General features: G+C 39.4%; 1 protein-coding gene across 1 annotated transcript; it reads left to right on the top strand.

Moving 5' to 3' along the window:
- Window positions 1-4,227: 4,227 nt before the first annotated feature.
- LOC143387433 (cadherin-11-like) lies at window positions 4,228-23,016 on the top strand. Its single transcript, XM_076841855.1, has 6 exons — window positions 4,228-4,455; window positions 8,457-8,751; window positions 11,774-11,900; window positions 13,663-13,823; window positions 16,871-17,058; window positions 22,759-23,016. Exons 1-6 carry the CDS (start codon window positions 4,228-4,230, stop codon window positions 23,014-23,016), a joined length of 1,257 nt encoding a protein of 418 aa, XP_076697970.1.
- Window positions 23,017-23,256: the final 240 nt, after the last annotated feature.

Below are 23,256 nucleotides of genomic sequence, written 5' to 3' on the forward strand. Positions count from 1 at the left end.
TCCATTTTCCTGTCATGTTATTACTCCTGTGACTTTCAACAACATTTATTTTTCCCTCCAAGCAATATGCTCCCTTCATAAAATAAAGCCCTCCTATATGTTTTAGAGGAACCCCCATGCTTAGGCATTATGGAAAGTACTTTAATGGAAAGATTGTTCAAGAACTTCCCTGGGGGTCTTTATTAAAGCTAATTAGAACACTGATATATTTTCCTAATCATTACCAACATCAAGGTCTTCTTAGGAGGGAGGTCTCCTATTAATTTTCATGCGAGATTCCTGCAAAGTTTCTACCACTGAATACATCAATCACTTCTCCAGATTCTAGAAACATTTCCTTTAAAAAAAAAAAGAACAGAAAAACAAAACCTGAAGAAAGGATTCTTGAGTACATTTTAACTTATATATTCATATTTAACCTGTAAATGTAGAAATTCAGAAACATGAAAAATTATTTTTAAAAAAGCTTAACTTTTGTGCACTATGAATTCATTAAGGCGTGGGTGTACATTTCTGTGGGTGGGCTGATATAATTACTTCCTGTTCCTCTTTGGTCTTGCTATGAAATGCTTTCTTTTTTTTTTCTTTTGGGTTTAATTTATAATTTTTATCATAGCCTACCCCAAGCCTTCCTGCTCCTGTAACTGAAATTATTGTCATGGTCAGTCTATTATGTGTTCCTGGGGTTGTGTTTCTACAATCTGATCCTCAGTCTTTTCTCAAATAGGCATGACAGGTAGAATCATAGGGATAGTAATGTAAGTACTTGGGCAAAATGCAGGGGGTTCAATCTCAGCTCCCCTCCTTCCTAGCTGTGTAACCTGGGGTGAGTTAGTTTTTCTTGGTGCACCTCAGACTACTTATTTGTAAAACAGGAATAATATTTGTACTGCTTTGTAGAGTTGTTGGAATGATTGGGTGACTCAATTCATGGAAATCCCTTGCAAGAACATTGAGCAGATAGCACCTGAGAAATGTTATCTATTTTTCAATATTTTCATTATAATCTTATTATTGGTGTACACCCAATTACTGGCTTACTTTCCACATTCAGGTGGCTGCTAGGTTATCATTTTTATTACAGTGTCCATATAATTTCCTTATGAAATATAAAAGAAATGGAAAGAGATATTAATTCGCTGATTAGCAAAAGACTAACTAGACCCAGATGGCATGGGTTCAAATCCCAGCTCACCTCTTACCAGAAGCCTAACCTAGCATAAATTTCTTTTTCTTTTCTTTTCTTTTTTTTTTAATCTGGACCTCAGTTTCCTTCTCCTTTCAAACAAGAAGCATGTCCATTTACAATATTGCTATAGAAATCAACAGACACATTAATATTTTAAAGCTTTTAGAATAATGGTTATAAAATTACTTTTGTAAATAGATTTTCCTTCTCAAAGTGAATAAACAAAAAGGGATAAAAACCCATCTTATACAAAGCTAGAGGAATCATTAAAATTTTTATATATTGCATAGTCATCTGAGCACTTAACATAATGAATTTGGACAATGACATTCACAAGCAAGTTGATTTCACTGTCTTTTCCAACAGAAATAAGCAGACAGTTTTACTGTCTAACAAAGGGTAAGGTTGATTGTTTATTGGTCATATGGAAACTCTTAAACGCATTAACATTAAGCTAGATTGTTTTGCTTAAAAAGGGGGAAAAAGTTGTCATCTAGTTTCAACACTTTGGTGTCAGAAATAATTGTACTTTACAGCAAAATGGCAGACAGAATAGAGAGGTGCAGAAATATCGACTTTAATTAAACCCTTTCTTTCAAATACACTTCACAGTTTATATGCAAGAATAATTTATCACCATGTGAATGAACGTTTAATACTTGGCATGGTACAAAATGGGCAGGGATCTCACAGCACCATATGTTCTGCCTTTTCTCTTGCTTCTTGAATTTCTATAGAGGCAATATTAATTTTGAACTTGAAGTATGTGGTTTAAATCATATGTTCGAATTTTGTGGATGGACTGTTTTGAGCTCAGATCCCAGGTATGTATCAAATAAGATATAAACTCAACTATTAAGAGGCTGATTTCCTGTCTAGTAAAGACATAATATGAGTTGGGGGGAAAAATTGGCCCCTGCCATCTCTCACCAGAGCTTCAACCACGAATATGAAGATGGAGGCCTGTATAGAGAATTTCAATCAAGGGCTTCATTTTGCTGAGAATGAAGCAGATTGTCACAAAAGGGAAAATAATGAGGTTCCTTGATAAGCTGGGGCAGATTCCCACCCAATCTCTCTCTTCACCATGTAGTCCCAGAGACTTTCCTGTTGCTTCCTATTTTCCTCATTTTGGGATCTCACCACTCCTGGGGCCTCTCTGTGCTCTTTCCACATTGTCTGTTTGGCTTGCTATATAAAAAACATTTAGTGTCTTATTAAAATGCTGTGTTTAAGGTTGGAACTGTTAAATGGCAAACACTTCATTTTTTACCTGCTTTTTTTCTCTCTTACACTTTTACCCACCCAAGTGCCCGCATATAACAAATCTTGAATATTACACTTTCTATTATTTGAGAAGTAACTATCATGCTACCATCACAAGTGATGTCGAGAACAATGATTGGACTCCTGAAATTATCTTGTATCTATAAGTTCCCCAAATATCATTTTGCCATATTACAAAAAAAAGGAAAAAAAAAGAGGGGGCCTGGCTTGGCAGAGTCAAAGACCATCAGAAAGGAAGGAATTAGAACAAATTAGAATTCCTCTAATTTCTTTAGTTCTTAGACTACCAAGGCCAAATCGCTATGGTATCCTGAGTTATTCCTGTTCTTCAATTTCTCCCTTAGAGAAAGCACCTCTTCTGGGCACCTCCATCTGCACTCACCCCTAAAGCAAGGAGACCTGCAGGCGTAGATTGTGGCCCTCTAGGAAAAGTGGAAGCAAGCCAACATGTGTCAGTTTTCCACTCGGTCTTCAGTCTTATGTGGGTGCAAAAGTTCTCGTCCTCCTTGTCATTCACAGGAGACCCTAGGGGCTCATAGTAACTGATTGACATGTCCAAGGTCACTCATCTTATAAGATCTAGAAGTGGTATTTCAATTCAGGCCTATCTGATCTTCAAGTCTAATTACCTTCCACAGTTATTGCCCATCATCCTTGGGATTGGACCTGACCTCTTGTCTCTATCATGCTCCATTGCCTGCTTTCCTTACATTTTCCAGTCATACTAAAGTCTTGGAATATGTTGTGCCTTTCACTACCTGTAGGGTTAGGGTCATGCTAGTCCTTCTGTAAGGTATCCTGTTTCAGTCAGCTTTTTTCAACACTCTGAGCAAAAGACCCAACCAGATCAATTGTAGAGAAGGAAAAGTTTATTTGGAGACTTACTGTTTCAGAGGTCTCAATCTATATATAGCAGACTCCATTCCTCAGGGCTCAAGGTGAAGCTGAACATCATGGCAGAAGAGTGTGGCAGAGGGAAGCAAAGAGATCTACCCTCGCCAGATACAAAATATATAGCATGATGTCCTGCCCCAATGACCCAACTCTTAACCTCATAAACCAATCATTTCTCCTCTGAACCTTCTTGCGTTGTCTCACACGTGAGCTGTTGTGGGGATACCTTACATCCAAACCATAATATATCCCTTTCTTTCCCTTCTTGTGCTCATCCATTCTACCCTCTAGATAATCTGCCTTAATTGCCCCAGTCTCTGCCATCTCTAGTTTGGATTATCTGTTCCTCTCCTGGGCTTTCATAATACTCCAAGTTGATCTATTACAAGAACTTAACCAAACACATGCACAATCAATTACACTAACAGATAAATACCGTGAACCAGGTATTGTGCTAAGAGACTTTATGTGTATTACTCATTTAATCCCTGCAACAACCTTGCAATGAGTAGGATTCTTATCCCCGTTTCATAAATGAGTGAGTTGAACTCAGAAGAGATCAATTAACTTTCCCTAGGCTGACAAGTGGTAAGACTGACACTCAATCATATTTACTAAATGGAAATGAAATGAGGTGAGGGTGAAGCCTGCAGCTAATCAAACCTCTCTTTGCTTGCAGAAGCCACCTGGCGAAGTGGGCAGCCCTGACGTGATGTGCTCAGAGAGTGAAGACCTTCCGTTCCAGGAGAGGTCTGCTTGACGGACCCCGGAGACTTACCATAGGAAAGGCATACCACTCGGCTGGGCTGGCGGAAGGGTGACAACTGCATTCTCCTGTGCCTACCACGTAACCAAAAATGAAGGAGAACTACTGTTTACAAGCCGCGCTGGTGTGCCTGAGCATGCTGTGCCACAGCCAGGCATTTGCTCTGGAGCGACGAAGCCACCTGCGGCCCTCGTTCTATGGACATCATGAGAAGGGCAAGGAGGGGCAGGTGCTGCAGCGCTCCAAAAGAGGCTGGGTCTGGAACCAGTTCTTTGTGATAGAGGAGTACACGGGGCCTGACCCTGTGCTCGTGGGCAGGGTAAGCTGACTTTCATGTGACGTTTACCTGTTTCCCTCCCCCATGGGAACAATACCATATGGACAATAAAAATAAAAAACAGATAGGGAAAACACACAGGATCTGACATCAGTGAAAACCCAACATCATGCACACACATCCTCTCAGTCTTTCCCCAAGATATAAACTTACTCATGTTTCCCACTTAATGCAATATCATAATTTTTTTTCTAAAGGCTGCTTCATAGTCTACTGTAATGGAACTGATCATAATTTATTTAATCATTCTCCAACTGAGGGGCATTTCCTTGATCACGTTCTTCCCCCAACTCGGCTACTTTTCCTTTGTATTTTCATAACTCTCTTTGTGCTTTTTATCATACCCTGCTTTGCTGTATTATACATATCTATACTTTTCTCTCTTTCTCACTAAACCCCAAGATGCTTTGCATCAGAGAAAGGGTTGTGCTTGTGTTTCTGGGTTCTGGTTCTGAGCCTGACTTTGAAGAGATCAGTGAGGGGGTGTCACAGGATGGGCATCATTTTATCCCTGTTGCTCTAGGGATGGGAAATCCCATGGGAGGTGGTTTCAGATTCCTAGCCGTACTCAGGTTCTGCCTCTTTTGTGTAGCATTACCAAAAAAGCTTTAAGGGTAGAGGGTCCAAAACGTATTTGGGAAACTGACTCGCCACTCTCATTTGTGGTAAAATATGCAGGTATTTTTCAGATGATAGTGATAAGAATGACAAGGAGATTGTTATTTATAAGCATCAGAAGTGAAATCCTACTATGTGTAGGTGCAGTGCTAGGCATGTGTTAAACCAGGTTAAAAATAATTCCTGGCTTGAAAGAGTTTGGAGTGTAGGGGGAAAGACACAGTCTCCTCAGCAGCTGAAAGAGAAAAACTAAAATGAGAAGGAGGATGGATGAAATTCAATGAAAGGACGATTTAGGATCTAAAAGACCAGCAGAAGTTACTCAACAAAGGGGGAAAGAGGCAAGGGCAGAGGTCGAGGCATTTTTGAACCCATTGGATTCCTTGTTCCTTAACATAAGGAAAACATTTCATATCTATATCATTGGCATACTTGGAGGGGATTAGGGAGCCTCAGTAATATTGCTTAGGGCTGGGAATTTGTTTTTGAAAAAAAAAATGTACCAAAGGAATTTTATTCATTTGTACCCCAAATGAAAAGCTATGGATATAGCCCCAGGAGGTGGAAATTCTATTAAGTAGAAGAGACAGTCTCTGAGACTTCAGCTGAGGCAGAGGTTATGTAGCTTGAGCCGTGTGCAGAGTTCCATGTAAATAGCTCCGAGAAGACAGAACCTGCTGCCGTGGGACTGTCTCACTGGGGAGCCATGATGTGTTACAGTGGGAGGGCTACACAGAGGGCAGGATCTGGGGAGCCCTGTCATCATCTCTGTGGACGCAGCCATGATCATGGCTACTAGAAGGGAACATAGGAAAAAGGGGGAGTCAAAGTGTGTCGGCAGCTCACACCTGAGCATGAGTCTCATGTCAGAATGGATGTGGGCGGGAAAAACTAGCTGCATCATAGGAATTTTCCTTTTGAAATGGTGCTGGGCTAGTTCCCCATAAATCAGAGCAATCGAGAAGCTGACTTGTTCTGTAACAACCTTTCATTTGACGACATTCAAGGTTGAGTGCTTCAAGATTCCCTGAAAAAGTCAAATTTGGCAAACCATAGAGGTTCAGATGTCTTGTAGGAAATGCAGTCTGTGTTGTGCTGTGCCTTGCTGAGGAGGGAGACCGCCCATCTGTGAGTCAGGGCTTGGCTGGGCGTGGCACAGCGACTGATCCCTTGAAAGAGTCCACTCATTGCCCAAACTGGTTTCTGTGTGAAGCCTGATAAATATCATTGTCAGTCCTGGAACTCCTCTTTGTAAGAGAGAAAGGGAATTCATATCTGACTTGCAAATCTGAAAACAAAGTAAGAAAAAAAAAAACTCAAGGATGAGTGTATTCTGTAAAATTTTCAGTTCTTTGGCTGCTCATGAAATTTCTCGCTTTAATTCCTAAGGAAGGTGTCAGATTCATGTGTCCTGTAGGAAGACCTCCACAAACTTTCAGTCTCTGGCCACTTTGACTTGTTTCTTCATTCCTCAGCCACAGGACAGATCCCCTAACTTTTGACAATTCTGGAAGCAGAGAATACAGAGGAACACACCCCCACCACCCTGGGAAGGGCTGGGGGCCAGGAGGGAGGGACCTCGCCTATGTACGAGAAAATGTTATGAAGATTGGAGCAATTCTGTCCATCCGCTATACACCATCAAATAACTTCCTATGTCATTCACAAATGGTCTTGTTCTTTGAAAGTGTGTCAGCCACGATTTCACAACAACACACAGCTCGTGGTGAATAAGAAATTCCGAAGTAAAGTTTTATTTTTTTTTTCCTGAGACATCGTGACCTTTGTAATACCTCCCCAAATGTATTCCTCTGAAATGAAATATTTGGTGTATTTGAAACACCACGAATCCATTAGGTATCTTTTCGGAAACTGAAATAATATGGAAATTTTAAAAAGCTTCATGTTCAATCTTGCTTTGTGACGGGGCCGGCTCTCTATGCTTTGTGTTTCATAGTCATAATTAAAATTAGAGTAGTAATAATAATAATCCATTAGCATTAATAATACTATTAACATTGTAATATTAAATATAATTAGTAATAACAATTATTTTTTTATTATTGTAAATGTCATTTGGATAAAACATTTCAGCTTGTCATGGGTTTTCTTATATAGCAGGGAGAATCAAGGGTTTCTTGTTCACTTGCCTGCTGTGGAAGCCTATGAGAACAGGAAAAATAATGCTTCTCCCACAAAGAGCATCATGAGTGTCAAACTACTCAAATTAGGATGAAGCCTTCCGAAATTGAAAGGGAACAACAAAGTGTAGAGAGTTCGTTGCACAGGAAAATCAAATGAGGTCTTTGGAGGTAGTTCATGTTCCAAAATCAGGGCTGACTCAAGGTCAAAAGATACAGGGCTGGTAGTCAAGGAACCTGGGTGATTTCTTAGCCTGGCAAGTATGGATTTAGGAAGGTTTCACCTTGTCTCTAGGCTTTGCCCAGAGGGAGAAACCTCAAGGATTTTAAGGTTGTTTCTAGGGTCTATGGAAATGCACATGTATTACCCCATCCCACTTGACCATCCTCTGTGGTCAGAATGGAATTTCCTTCTATGAAGACATATCCCCAGATGTGTCTGCAGATCAGAGTGCTGCACAACAGCAATTCTGCGGAGATCTTATCAGTTGACTTGTTAGAGATAACAGAGTCCTAGACACACCCCAAGGGTCCCTTGAAGAGGAGCCCCAAAAGAGGTGATAATAATATGCACACTGTGGGTGAGGTAGTCCTAGATGTATCCACGCAGAAGGGCACCTGAATTTACTGTTAGAGAAAAATGGCAAGGTGAGGAATGAAGTGTGTGCTCTGACTTTTATTGGGTAAAAATAAGCTAGGAGGACACATGTGAGTGTAGAGATCTACTTGCAACTGTGTAGATGAGAATATCTTCCAAAGGATTCACATGAATCTGGTAAAAAAATGGTGACTTCTGAACAGAGAAGATGAAGGATAAGGAGCCTGAAACCAGAAAGACTTATGATTACATAAATGCATATATGTATTTTTAAAAATATGATGCATTTCTTTCAAAATTAATATTATGATATATGTGTATGTGTGTATATTTTGAATGTGCACATGTGTATGGAATGAAGGAAAGGAAGAGAATGAATCTTAGAATGAAAAAGAAAAATGTTTGAACCTTGGCCTGGTTGTTCCTCAGCTGTGTGACCCTGGCCAAGGCAAAGATCTTCCTTAAGATTCTGTCTCTTCATTTGTAAAATAAGGGTGAACTCTAATGATGTGTGTATGTGTGCACATGCACATATGTGTGTGCAGAGATTGTAGCAATCAGAGTGGGTCACTTTCTCCCTGCTCCACCACTTGTGAAATTACAAATCTCCGTTTCTCTTTTCCTAGCTTCATTCCGATATTGACTCTGGTGATGGGAACATTAAATACATTCTCTCAGGTGAAGGAGCCGGAACCATTTTTGTGATTGATGACAAATCAGAGAACATTCATGCCACCAACACTTTGGACCGAGAGGAGAGAGCCCAGTACACACTGATGGCTCAGGCAGTGGACAGGGACACCAACCGGCCACTGGAACCACCATCGGAATTCATCGTCAAGGTCCAGGACATTAATGACAACCCTCCGGAGTTTCTGCATGAGACCTATCATGCCAATGTGCCTGAGAGGTCCAATGTGGGTGCGTAAGTGGGGAAGACCTGCTCCACTTTCTTACCTGGTGTCCCTGCAAGTGGCCAATTTGGTGCCTGTCCTCCCCAGTCAGGAAGTAGAACTTGTGCTGTATCTTTTGTGAAAAAATAACAAACCCCAATTTTTCACTGGTGTAGTGGGAAGTTCAAATGGATTTGAGGTATTAGAGCTGAAGGTTTTTTAAAGGACAGAGAAGAGGGAAGAATGTGATTGAGTCTGGGTAATTCTGACCTTTGTATTCTCAGGTGTATGAATCAGAATCAATTATATCTAGTCTCTTATCCTTCATTTTCTCCTCTGTGAAATGGGAATGGGCCATATTGGTTGGTGTTCAGTAAATAATAGCAATGATAGTCTTTGTTGGATGGAGACCATCTAATAATATTTTATCTAATTTTTTTTCAGGGTGGGTATAGTGGAGATTGAATCCAGGGGCATTTAAACACTAAGCCACATCTCAACCCTTTTAATTTTGTTTTTTTGTTTGTTTGTTTTGTTTTGAGACAGGGTCTCACTAAGTTGCTTAGGGCCTTGTCAAGTTTCTGTGGCTATCCTCAAACTTGTGATCCCCTTGCCTCAGCCTTCCGATTTGTTGGGATTATAGGTGTGCACCACCGAGCAAGCCCAGCTTTATTTAATTTTTTTATGTGATTACATAATTATTTATTTGCAATGTACCAGGTCCAACTGCGTCTATTTTATAGATTAGAAACACAAGGCAGAAGTAGGTTAACTAATTTACCCAGGGTCATCTGCATGATTAAGTGGATCCAGAATGCACAGTTCACTTCACCACATTATGATACCTGTGGATTTAGAAGTAGGTGTGTCATTCCAGTGTGTTTGAAGGCAGACTGCATTGCTAAGTGGTAAGACTCTGAAGGCATTCTGTGAGTGGCCACCTTCTGGTAATAACTTCCATTTGGCTTTCTAGCACACATGCAGTTGTAGTCTTTTGACAAGCACACCTCAGATGACAAAAGGTCCGTCTTTCACACAGTGGGCAGGCCTGTTCTGATCAGGGGTGCATGTGATCACATGAGCTCAAACGAATGTAGGCACCATCAGCATCACACAGTCCATTTTGATGAATGAGCAAACCAAGTCCTAAGTATGAGGGTCAGCTAATTCAAGAATGTTAGATGTGTTTTGACAGCCTCAAGGCCCTCCCACTCTGCATATGGGAGCCTCTTGGATCCTCCTTCCTCTTCCAAGTAAATTCAAGCTCTTCTCATACTTTGTGAAATCAGGTCAAGCCATTTTCCAACCTCTTCCCTTCCCACTTCCCACAGAGGATTTTTTTTTTAACTTTCTCAATAAACAGGTCTGGATTCTACTGAGAAATAATAGACATCAACTAAATCTGTATAAATAGGGGATGGCAGAGTCAGGAACTGAGCTGCGAGAACAGCAGAGAGGTGGTATGGGAAAGCTAGCTATCTAAAAGGATAACCCACAGGAATTTTTATTGTTCTCAGCACTATGGTCCTGGGTGCTTCAGTATAGCACCCAGATTGTCCACAATGGAATATAAAAGTGGAGTCCTGAGTGTCAGACAGTACTGGGACACAATCCTTGCTGTACCTCTGACCAGCCACATGAACCCAGGCAACTTCTCATACCTTTCTAAGTTTGCATTTCATCATCCATAAAATAAGGTTAAGTAAAATGGATTTAAAATACAAAGAGTTGAAAAGCACTTAGCAAAAGTTTTAGAAGTAAATTAGTCATGAAAATTAGTAATTTGCTTAGCTGTGATATGATCCTTTTCTCCTTTGTAAAGTCTCCATTGGAGATTTGAACTTGGGAAGAGTTCAAAAAAGACCATTCGCATAAACAATGAATTATGGGAGGTAACCAGAAAAGAGTGAGATTTACTTGGACAGGAGATGAAAGTCTCTGACAACACTGTAAAGTAAGAACAGTTAGAAACAACATCTCTGGGCCTCCTTGACTCCCACACAGATCCTTCTTCTCTGATGAAAATGTCCGGAAGGAACCAGCTGTTTTCTTTGCTTACTGAATTGGGGCTAGACTCCTGACTCTGGCCATAAACAATTTGTGAAAGAGATTGCAAAACATCATACCTCTCACTCAAATGTCCCACAAGTAAAATGGATATAAAAAACACCCAACAGTAGGGTTTTGAACAACCAATAAAAAAAAAAAAAAAAAAAAAAAAAAAACACCCAACAGAGGAATTCTGGCAGAATGCATGGAATGAGTCCCAAATGGTGCCTGGTGCAGAGAGGCTGGGAAATTGACAATTTTCTACTTCCAGCTCCTCTTTCCTCTCTCCAGTGTTCCATACCCCAGATATTTGGTCCTTGTGAGCAGCAAAGAACAGTTCGCTGGTTTATCCTCTTTGGGACCCATGAATGCATGCCTCAGATCATACAAGGTGCATGCTGGTGAGCTCCTGTCATGTGGCTGCTAGACTGATTAGAGGTGGAAAGATGCTGTTTTCATGTCAGTAGGCAACAACGTTCTGCACAATATTTATAGCCATAAATTAATTAAAATGTAGTATTAGCCGCAACTTTATTACATGCAAGGCTACAATAAATGATATATTTATTGCCAGGCTACAGATGGAAGGTTGCACTCTGTCCTTTCGTGAAATGCAATTCATCATTGATTTTCATTTATTATGCTCTTTGGGAAGATTTTTATTTAATTATTTGATATACTGAGCATTTCAATTGCATGAGCCTTAGAATGTTTGGGCAAAGATGTTCATATTATTATTTTAACTACTAAGCAAAGCGGAATGTAATAGGAATATAGAAAGTTTTGTTTTAAACCATGCAATTAAAAGGAACAGGAAAGAAAGAGAGAAGGAAGAAAGGGAAAAATAAAGATCACTTTGCATCTCAACTCCAGGAAATGGAGAATCTGTTGACTGATTGTGAGGCCCTCCTCTGAGTTTCATTTTAAAATAAAACTTTGTAAACAAGAATGTAATTTGAAAAGCCAAGGGATGTTTCTAATTAATTTATTCCCCTTTTCAGGAACATCAGTAATCCATGTGACAGCTTCTGATGCAAATGATCCCACCTATGGAAACAGTGCTAAATTAGTGTATAGTATCCTTGAAGGACAGCCCTACTTTTCAGTGGAGGCACAGACAGGTACTGTAGAATGTCACTGTCATTGTGATTTGTGATGCATTGGGAATAAGGAGTTCACACCTGTTCACGAAACCTATTGGTCTCCCAAGTTTTCCCAAATCTGAAATAAAAATAAAGAGGGCCACCTTAGAGGAATCCTGTGAGGATTAGACACTCCATGCATGTGCCTGGCAAACAGTTGGCTTACAGTGTGACATATTTATTATTGTTGTGTCTGTGTTTCACCTGGTTACCACAAATGATTTCAAACTTCAACTTGAATGTCAGAAAGGTCTTGAACTGTGGATTCAGATTAAGAGACCCCCACACTTGGAGTCTGGTGTAAATACCAGTAGCTCTCAAAGCATGCTTTGAAGACCACTATGCAAGCTAGGGAGTGTCAGAGGAGGGTGTTAATATTCATGTTGCCTCAGGAGAGAGACAGTACTTTCCCAATCTCCCCTGCTGTGAGCATAGATTACCAGTGGACATCAGCATCTAGATAAATAATTTATACATTTCTTATAGAAAACAAGAGCAAACCCAAAAAAGTGAATCAATACAATGACTGAAACAGAAAACAAAATCTGTCACTTTATTTACACCAAATTTAACTCTTGACTAGAATAAACATTACAATCCTACAAAGCTGATCATCCATGATATTATTTCAGGGGCCTGTATGTCCCATTATTTTAAAAGATATTTACCAATAATCTGTGCCTCTTCTTATCACTAATTTGATAACATATGTATATGTATGTGTATACATAGCCTACCAGATATTGTTCATTTACTTGGTATAATTTTCTTTTACCTAAGTATTCATTTATTTGCTCAGAATATGATTTATGCAGTTAGTTGCTATGATTTCTCAAAGGCATTTCTCATAACCCTTTCCAGGATAACCAAAAATACATATGGGACTTCATCTAGATTGTCGACATGTTAAAAATTGGAGCTTTCTTTGTCTCAGGGATGCACGAAAAACTACTGGTTGGAACCTACCAAATTTTTTAACATATAAGGGAAAAAATGAGTTCTAGGTATTGCTCAGAAACAGACAAGTGTTGGGGAGGAAGAGACAGATCAGGACTGAGTTTCTTCAGTGTTCCTTTTATACTTTTAAGACAAGTACTACCTTATCTTCAGAGAGAAAAACATTGCACATCCTCCTTGAGATTGAAGTGTAGAGTGGTCATGCCAATCATGTTCCAGTATCCAGGGATTATGATGAATTCAATCATGAATTTATTATTGTTGTCAGTGATAGTAGACAGTACATATTTGTATAAGCATTGCATATATTCCTAAATCATTTGTTTTGCTCTTTCAAAAAAATAATATTAACATTTTACAGTATTCTGTGAAATATATGCCTCCCACTTTAAATTGAATATGAGCAATAAAAATGTTTCTAATGATCACATGTAGAGATAGATTTCCAAAAATCCTGCTAGAAGTTCAAAGATATTTGTTTAGCCATGGACAGCCATGCGGGAGGGAACTCAAACTTCAGAATTTTTACATATGAGAAAAATGAGGTTATTATTTGCATGCACAGTGAAGCAAACAAAATGAAAATTAATGCAGTTTACATAATATTCATGATTTTCTTGAAAAGACACTGATGCTTCAGGTGTGGTTGCTTTCAGTTACAATTATCATGTTAAAATGACTTTTCTTTCAGAAAACAGGTTGTTTTACTCATCCGGTGGTTAAAACATTTCATTGCTTTAATGTTATAAATGAGTATCTGTGATGTTTCCTGCTCACCTGCCCAGGTATCATCAAACAGCCCTTCCCAACATGGACAGGGAGGCCAAGGAGGAGTATCACGTGGTGATCCAGGCCAAGGACATGGGTGGACACATGGGCGAACTCTCAGGGACAACCAAAGTGACGATCACACTGACTGATGTCAATGACAACCCACCAAAGTTTCCACAGAGTAAGTAGGTGGGCTTGGCTTCACTGCCACCAGCAGCCCCCCATCTATATTGACCCCTTCCTGCTTTGCTCAGCTTGTGAAAAGGAAAATGCAGAAAACTAGGAGCTCTTTATGTCATTCTTGCAGAAAGCAAAGGCAAGATGACAACAACCACAAAACTTCAGTGGAATAAAGGTAGTGGGACAAAGAGAAGGCGTGACAATTTCTATGACTCGTTTTGCTAGGGATTTTATCTACTAACACTGTGATCTAGTACTTAACCTTCCTCTGTCTTAGTATTCTTATTACTAACCTGGGTATGATAATATCTAAATCAATCATTCGTTACTATGTAACAAACTGCCTATGAGTTTTTTTGTTTGTTTGTTTTATCATGAGTCTGTAATTCGGACAAGGCTTATAGGACACGGCTCTTCCCTGTTTTCCACAGTATCAGCTGGGCTCAGCCCCACTGAGGCTGGAAGATCCACTTCCAACATAGCTTTCTCACATGTCTAGTGGGCCCATATTGATTTTTGGCTCCTCTCCCTGTAAACTTTCGGTGGCTGGGTCCCAAAGACAAGAGCCCCAAGGACATCAGACAGAAACTGCATTGCCTCGTGTGACCTAGGCTCTTGAAGTCACATTGCAACCTTTCCAGTGTGGTCAGAAGGCTACCAGAAGTAGAGTGGGGTTGCTATAGACCACACCTTTCCATAGAAGAACCATCAAAGTCGTGTTGAAAAGTATGTGGGATAGGAATTATTTCTTGAGCTCTTTGTGAAAATGCCATCTTCCACAGTATCTAATTAGTAGGATTACAGTTAGGACTACAAAAGCTAGTGTAAAGTCTTAAAATGACAAACAAACATCAGCCACTGTTATCTGGGTTGTACTAAAAAGTTTATCGAATTGCTGAGGGAATTAAAAAAATGATTTTGGAAGGTTGTGATTAATAATTGTGATTACAACCACCATCTTTTCCATTATTTCATGATAAGTCCCTAATATTATAAATCCCTGCAAAACCCCACATTTCACAGATCAAACTGGCTTCCATCAAAAGTGGCATAAGTTGCCAAAGGACTGTATCAAAGTCAAACTTTGAACACAAATCCACTCATATGGAGGTGAATACAAGGGTAGAGTGGGATCACAATGCTAGTCCCAGGGAGTGGGGTTCACCACAAAGGTATCTCTTTTTTGAGAAATCCATAAATTTATTACCAGAGAGATGGCACTGAAAATGGAAGAATAAAAAAGAAAACCAAATGTGGCCCCAGAGAGGCACCATGGTTACTCAAAGCTGTCCAAAGAACAGTATAGAAAATGGAAACATTGAGGTGGAAGATTAGAGGCAACCATCAGTTCTCATAGGGTCTCCCAAATGGGGAAAAACTGCTTTGCCTGGTTAGGTACAAGATTCAGCATCGTCAACAAGATTAAGGCCCATATAACATTTTAAAAGCCACATGCTTCATTATCCACATTATAATATTGTTTGATGTGCTGGAAGGAGTAGGGCACATGGGATTATTAATGCATAGCTGTTATTGTTCTTGCTCATAGAGAATCCTATAGTAAAGTTACAGTGTAGCTGTACCAGCTGCACCAGTTTCATGGTCATGAACTTGAATGAAATTTATAGGAACTCAACTTATACCAGGTTTTCTAAGCCTTTCCCTATGTTGGTGATTATCTATAGATATTCCCACCGTGCCTTTAACATGAAAGGCACATGAGATGAAATTGAATTTGGTTCTGAACTGAAAATATGTAAAGCCAAATAATATAAATACACAGTATTGTAGGAAACTATGAAAGAGGAAAATAAAACATAAAGAATTTAACTCATTTGCCTTCCACTGCCTTTTTACACAACTAAGCCACAACCTACCTGCATACTATCATCTCCTAACAGAAGGCCCACTTGTCTCACCAGATTTCTAGCTAATGTGTATATATCAGGGTGCTGCCATTGGCTTTAAGTGACTCCACTGTCACTGCTGCTCAGTCCCTTTGGTTGAGATTAGATATCTTCCTCTAAACATATTTGGCCTCATTCTTCAAAATTAATCTCTTTCTCCTTCTCACCCATACAGATTTATCTTACACTTGTGTGTTCACTCACATTCATACACGTACACAAACACACTTACATGAACATCTGTCATACATTCATCACACACTCACGACATATTCAAACACACAACCACACACTTTCACACCCACTTGCACAACTCCTTTACCCATTCACACATACACACTTGCCCTCGCATAAATCATACACACATAACCACAACCCACTCATCACCCTAAACCCCTGCAGTGCAGTGACATTAGTGTGTACATATTTGTGGATTTTTGTTCTCTTTTGCGTATCTCCTCAAGGGAGAAATCTTGACTCTTGCCACTGAGTTTGTGCAGAATGGAACAGTGCCTGGCACATATTAGCTTTCCAATAAATGTTGAATAAATATCGATGGAAGGGCCACACTGTGGGAAAACTTTTCAGAGAAGGTAGTGCTTCAGTTGGTGGCAGAAGAGCAAAAGTAAGAGGCGAGCCACATTCTGAGTTCAAAGTGTCCTAACCTTGAAAGTTAAAATTTGCATTTGATTTTAAAATAAATAGGGAGCTTGTCAATGTCTTTTAAATAGTGAAGGGTATTTCAGTTTATTTTTTTTTCTGGGCAATTGGCAATGCCATAACTGGTCCTTAAAGGCACTTAAAAGAAGACTGAGCTATTTGAAATCATGTATGGTTCTCCACCATTGTCTGTTGAGAAATGTAACTGAGTGTGGCTCTCCTGCCTCACACGTGGCAGGTAACCTCAGCATTACACCCAGGACTCCAATATTGTTTTATCATCCTTTGTAGAGAGCATTCTTCTGGCAAGCAGGCCATCTGGGACCTTCTTCCCAGCCATTCACTTCTTTCATGTTTTCAATCAATAGAAAGTTCAATTTCAAACCCCTTTGAGAAATTTATTGGGATTCAATGAAATCTGAAGTCTTACAGCTGCCAAATAAAAAGGGAAATAAGAGTAGATGTCTTCTTCTACCTCTAGGCGTATACCAGATGTCTGTATCCAAAGCAGCTGTCCCTGGAGAGGAAGTAGGCAGAGTGAAGGCTAAAGACCCAGACATTGGAGAAAACGGTTTAGTCACATACAACATCGTTGATGGAGACGGTATGGAGCTCTTTGAAATCACCATGGACTACGAAACACAGGAAGGTGTGGTAAAGCTGAAAAAGGTGAGTTAGGGTGAGGGATGGCTCCGGTCAGTGATGTGGTTTGTTCTGCCCAGGTGACAACGAAGGTGACAGGGAATGGAAGGTGAAGAAAGAGGATGTGAGAGACACTTGCTGTGCAGTCAAGTGCTGAGCTCTGGGGAAATAACAGAACCGTGTTCCTTCCTGTTACTGCCCAGGGAGCTGACAAATCGTGCCCATGATTCCATGAGGTTTCTGGTTAGATGGCCTATGTTTGGGCACCATTCTCTAGTGAATGGAAGACAGTTAGACGAAGCCTGCATTTTGTAAAAGCAGCCCTTAGCTCCGTTGGCCCTCCCCACTGAGCCTGTTAACATAGGTTGTTCAGAACCCCTCTTATTTCAAACATCCAAGTTCACTGCTTCTGGTGGGCTCTTTTTGAAACTTGATCCAATCAGCTTCCTTCTTGACTTTCTTTTAGCATTGAACGTGGAGAAACAATAACAGACCCTCTACCACAGTCAGCTAGACCATCATTAGAAACATGTCTCTTGGATTAATTCATTAGGAAGAGGAATTAATGATTTCCTCTAATTTTCTTTTATAAATCTAACATTTGTCCAGTATGAGCTCTTGGTCAGACATAGCCTGAACCTCTTCAAACATCTTCTCATTTATTTTTACATGGGGGAAAAAAAAAACATGAGTAATTATGCCTCGACTTGATTTTAGAGACTGGGTCTCCGATGCATTAAATAATTTGACCTGGTGACAGTCACACAGCCACAGATGTGGAATTCACGCCTAGCCTATGTTAGTACAACTTCCTTCTTCAGACACTTGTTGGAAATAACTCGGCCAGAAAGGGCTTATCAAGGAAGTTCAGATAAGATTCACTCTCAAGTGAAGAAGCAGTCTGTCACCACGTACTCTAAAATGGTCCCCTCTCCTGCCCCCTGATTTATCACTTGAGAAATCAACACCTCTCCATCATCAAAGTGTATGGAGCATTAAATCTGAATTGGAGGATGGGATTACCTTGGTTTTAATCAAGCGTTCATTTTCTACTTGGTTTTGTAGCATGAATATTAAACTTCTTGGTGTAAAGAGAAAGATTGGACTGTAACACTGATAAAAAAAATTAATTTGAAGAATCAGAAAAAAAATTTAAAAATGGCCAGTAGCTGGAGAGAAGAGAAGACAAGTGTGGGGTGGCAGAAGACTGGTGCTGGGAGAAAATCTTTCAGCTGGGGGAACAAGAAGTTGTGTGTTCCGGAAAGCTGTTTTTTCATGACATTGGAAAGTATGTTGGGTTTGGGGAAAATAGGGGATGCAGAAGAAAGAAAAAGGAAATGGTGATTGTCCTGAAAGAGTGAAAGAAATTGGGGTATAAGGAAGTGGAGTGAGCCCTGGATAGTTGAAAAAGTCTACATGAATGATGATGAATGGTATGATTGAGAAAGACTAATTATCAGCTCCAAGGGAATAGGTTATTCTTTTTTGTTTTTTTCCACTTTGCAATAGTAGCTGTATCAATTGTGTGTGTCGCCTCAAGCTGTCAACTTACATTGTTAATTAATATTACTGTCCCTCCTGCTTGACACTATCATGAACATTCCATCCTTTGCTTGAGTAATTGGATAGTTGGTTATGCTAAGTTTGTCACCTGTTTTTTAGTGTATTCCGGGCATAAACACACACCGTGTCTCTAAAATTTTAAAACATTTAAATCACCCCTGTGGATCTCACACATGGCAAATGAGCTCTCTACAGATGATTTATTTGTGCACTCCCCTTATTCCTATATTTATTTCAGTAAATGAAATACTCTTCTCTGAAACAATGATGTTTAAGTTTAAAACAATGTAAAGGAACATTTGGTTTAACTTGTAGCACAACGTTTCAAATGTTCATCAGAAAGAAAAAAAAATCAAAGGTCAATTTAACACAATAAAACTGTAGGTCCTTGTGGAAGTTATCATATACAATTTAATAAAAGAGTATGAAGAGCTCATGGGGACATTTTTGCATTTTAAGGATATTCTTTATTACAGTATTTTAATTCATTTCTTAATATATTCTTCCACCAAGAGTTACAGAGTTCATATTATTTACCAGTCAGGGATTTGGGGAAAGCTAGAAACCTAAATAGAAGAGATAGAGTCCTGACCACGGGGGTTGGGGGGGTGTCACAGTTGAACAGGACCATTCAGTGAAAAGATAATCAAAATAGAAGGGGTTTTCTCAGCCTTGGTAGTATTGACATTTCAGGCTGGGTAATCCTTTGTTGTAAGGGGCTCTTCTGTGCACTATAGGATGTCGGGAGAACCTGGGCTTCTCCTCACTAGAGGTCAGTAAGTACACACTCCACCTCACCCCAACAGGGATGATAACAACAACAAAAAAAATAGCTCTACACGTTGCCAAATATCCCTGGAGTGACTGAGAGCAAAATCTTTCCCCAGTTGAAAATCAACTGCAATTTCAAATGACTTCAAAGAAAAGCAGTTCATGAGTTGAGTCTTGATAACTGAATAGGATTTTTCCAGACAGATAAAGAGAGAAAAGGCAAAAAAGAGAGCTCATGAAGGATTGGTTTCAATGAAAACAGGACATGGTTAACAGGCTGCGATGCATTTGGTGTTAGAGTCTTGAGACAGGTGCAGAGGGACCAAATGAGAAATGTTTGTTGGAATTCAAGGGCATTATAAAAAGAAAAAAAAAGAAACAGAAAAGGTAGTGGGCTGGTAGTGAAGGAGAAGAATTCAAGAAATGATTAATAGATACATTAATTCATTTTTTAATAGATTAAAAATTAAAAAAAAATGTTTCTTGAGTTCTGTGTCAAGATTTAACGGTTAACTACAGAAAACCTGCTCTCAGGGTATTTAGCTGATCCCTATGTTTAGTTTAAAGACCTGTGTAAAATAAAAATGAGTATTTTAGGTGCTGTTGCAGTCATTGGGCTGGGTCAGGAGGCAAAATCCAATCTGTTCACTGCAATACCTTGACCAAATGGGAATCCCATCGAATGCAAAGAAATCCCAGCAGTTTCTAAGCTGTTTATTTTCAATCAAATAAACTTGTGATGCAGTGTGAAAGCATCCTTATAAGACATCTTAACTACTCTTTATTTAAATGAAACTATATTTTACATCTGATTTTTTTTCTTTATGTGCTTTGGCCACATGTATTTAGATGTGGATCCATGGATCCATAACATTTAGCATGGTTGAAATTGTAGGGTGATATGATTTGTTAACTTAATGCCACATCATAAACATTTTACATGCTGTTATATAATATACATAATCATTTTTAATGACTACATAACATCCCATCCTATTGATGGACCATTATTTCCTTAATAAAATCTCACAGTTGGATTTGGTGTTTTGTATGTACATTTTCCCCAGATTAGATATAACCCTCTGTTATATCTCACAAATATTATGCATTTTTGAATATTATTTGTTTGGTTTTTCTGTTGAATTAATCCCTCGGGGAGAATGTTCAGAGGTGGGGATTAGTAAATAGGGGGTATTAAGATTTTTATGGCTTATGCAGTGTGTCGCCTCACTTAGCTTTATTTGGATATAAATGTTCACATGGGAAACTACCTCAAATCCTTTTTGGAAGGAGGAAGGGAATAAACTGTAAATATATTCTTAAATTTTATGCATTTATCAGCTCTACTCTTCATTCAGTCAAAACAGTTGATGCATATCATCCCCTGGTACAGCCATTCTTGGGCTTTGGAGCAGCAAAGATCAGCAAGTCTCCATAGATTCCTTTGGAATGCCCCTGTGCTAACTAAGAAGGCAGTGAGAGCTACTGAATGGCAGCTGAGACCATACAAATATGCCTGTGCTTGTTGAAAAGGACTTCATAAAGCAATGGGGCTTGTTCTGACTTCCAGAAGTCTCAGCAGAATCTTACCAACCTGGGAAAAGTCCTGAACGTCCAAGCTTGGGTTGATATGAATAAAATGTATCAGTGAGACCCTAGCATCTCCATGGTCTTGCAAATACATAATTCATTTTTTTAATAGATTAAAAATTAAAAAAAAAATGTTTCTTGAGTTCTGACTCTTTGTCAGGATTTAATGGTTAACTACAGAAAACCTGTTTCCATTGGGAACATATGTTTGGGTCCTTAGCTATAGGCCTACACACAAGTTCAAAAGGTTCTGCTTTAGGGGCATTAGTCAGCTATCTGAACAAAATGTCACCTTTTCTGATTGCATATTACCTGGTTTCAGAACTATCATATTCAAGTTCTTGATTCTGTCTAGTAAGTACAGAGATTTGTGAGAAACCGCAGCAATCTCTTATTGTTAGCCTATAAATATCATTTATTTCTGCTTCTCAGGAGCATAGCCAAGGATAAAATAGCTGCTGTGTCCCACCCAGGATGATGGAGAGGCTGGGGACAGATTTAGCTGCAGGAAAAGGAAGTGTTCCCTGAGTGCTGAGATGTAGGTGGGAAGATGATAGAAGAAGCGCCAGGGATGTTGAATGTGTATGACCTTCCTGAATCGTCCTTGGTTTCCAGTTGTGCAGAAGTGGGCGGGACTAAGCTCCAAGCTTTTATGCCCATTCAAAATAAGTGTTTGCCAAGCAAATGACAACCATGTGATTGATATGCTAGCCTTAAAAGTTCAACTTTCTCCAAACATTTGGTAGTTCATTATCATCTAGAGTGCTGAGGAGTTGTTTTCTAGGCATGGAACCTTCTTTTTTTGCCATGATTTTTCTTCTTACCCTTTGTTGACTGATTCATTTTACTTCCTCATTCAAAATTAAGAAGTGTTTTCTGTTAATTCAAATGCTACTTTTCAGTTTTTTTGTATCTGTATAAAACGTCTGTAGTGCTTATACTTATTTTTCTTTAAATAGGCATTTATCATATACATACATTTCTTCAAAGGGAAGCACTATCTTCATTGTCTTGTCACTTACCATTAATAGAAGGCCACCTAAAAATGAATGCAATCAAAACAAAATTATATCCTTATAGTTTAGTTAGAGAGTTGCACCATGGACTCCCCCAAGGGACATTGGGAAACACAATAGATACATAAGCATTATTTTGAGATGTCCAGGATTCAATGAATTGGAAAAGGATTAATTGTATCAATAAGGTAGTTATTGATACCACCTTCCCAGGTTACCCACCAACTACCTTAAGTAACATTTTGGGGACTACCTTAAGGGTTTCAGGCTTTGGGAAAAACAGTCTGGTCAGAAATCTAAAACATGAGGTTGTCAATTATGTTTAAGCTGGATGTCTAGTGTTTGTGGTGTGGCACTTGAAAGGAACATCACATTATTTCATCACACTGGCTCAATTTCAGGGGGTATTTTTATTACCAAGGTTTTTATTACTTTATAGAATGGACTTCAAAATTTATTTTTTCCTGTCTTAATTCCCTTCTTCTGGTGGCTTTGAATGACAGACTTGGACAACCATAGTGTTGTTATACAGGATGAGATTCCTGTTAGAAGACATGGTATTTCCATGTCTGTCCTTCTCTTTGAATTATCCACTAAACACACTCAACATTTCAACAATTTATTTGTCTGATTTTCTGATCAAATGGCACAGGTAATTGGATATTGAATAGACACTGATTTTCTCTCCTTGAGGAACTATTTACTTTGCCCTATGAAACAATCAGCTCTTTCTCTTCCATTATCCTTTAAAGGAATTGGTTGTCAATCTTCTCTTCACTCTTGCCAGCCTGTAGATTTTGAAACCAAGAGAGCATATAGCTTGAAGGTAGAGGCAGCCAATGTGCACATCGACCCAAAGTTCATCAGCAACGGATCTTTCAAGGACACTGTGACAGTCAAGATTGCGGTAGAAGATGCTGATGAACCCCCCATGTTCTTGGCCCCAAGTTGTATCCACGAAGTCCAAGAAAATGCAGCCGCTGGCACGGTGGTTGGGAGAGTGCATGCCAAAGATCCCGATGCTGCCAACAGCCCAATAAGGTAAAGATGCATTTATTTTAAAAGATTATATGGGGAATTTGCTGGAAAGAAGTTTGGGGGAACCACACTGTTTTGGCCAACTTTCTCGCTGAGTGATTTTAAGACCCAACCAGCACAATTGTAGAGGAGGAAAATTTAGAGTTCACCATTTTAGAGGTCCACAGAGGGCTCCATTCCTCAGGGCTCCAGGTGAGGCAGGACATCACAACTGGAGAATTTGAAAGATGAAAGCAGCTCACATCAC

Source organism: Callospermophilus lateralis (genome assembly GCF_048772815.1).
Source record: "Callospermophilus lateralis isolate mCalLat2 chromosome 11 unlocalized genomic scaffold, mCalLat2.hap1 SUPER_11_unloc_2, whole genome shotgun sequence".
Classification (NCBI taxonomy): domain Eukaryota; kingdom Metazoa; phylum Chordata; class Mammalia; order Rodentia; family Sciuridae; genus Callospermophilus; species Callospermophilus lateralis.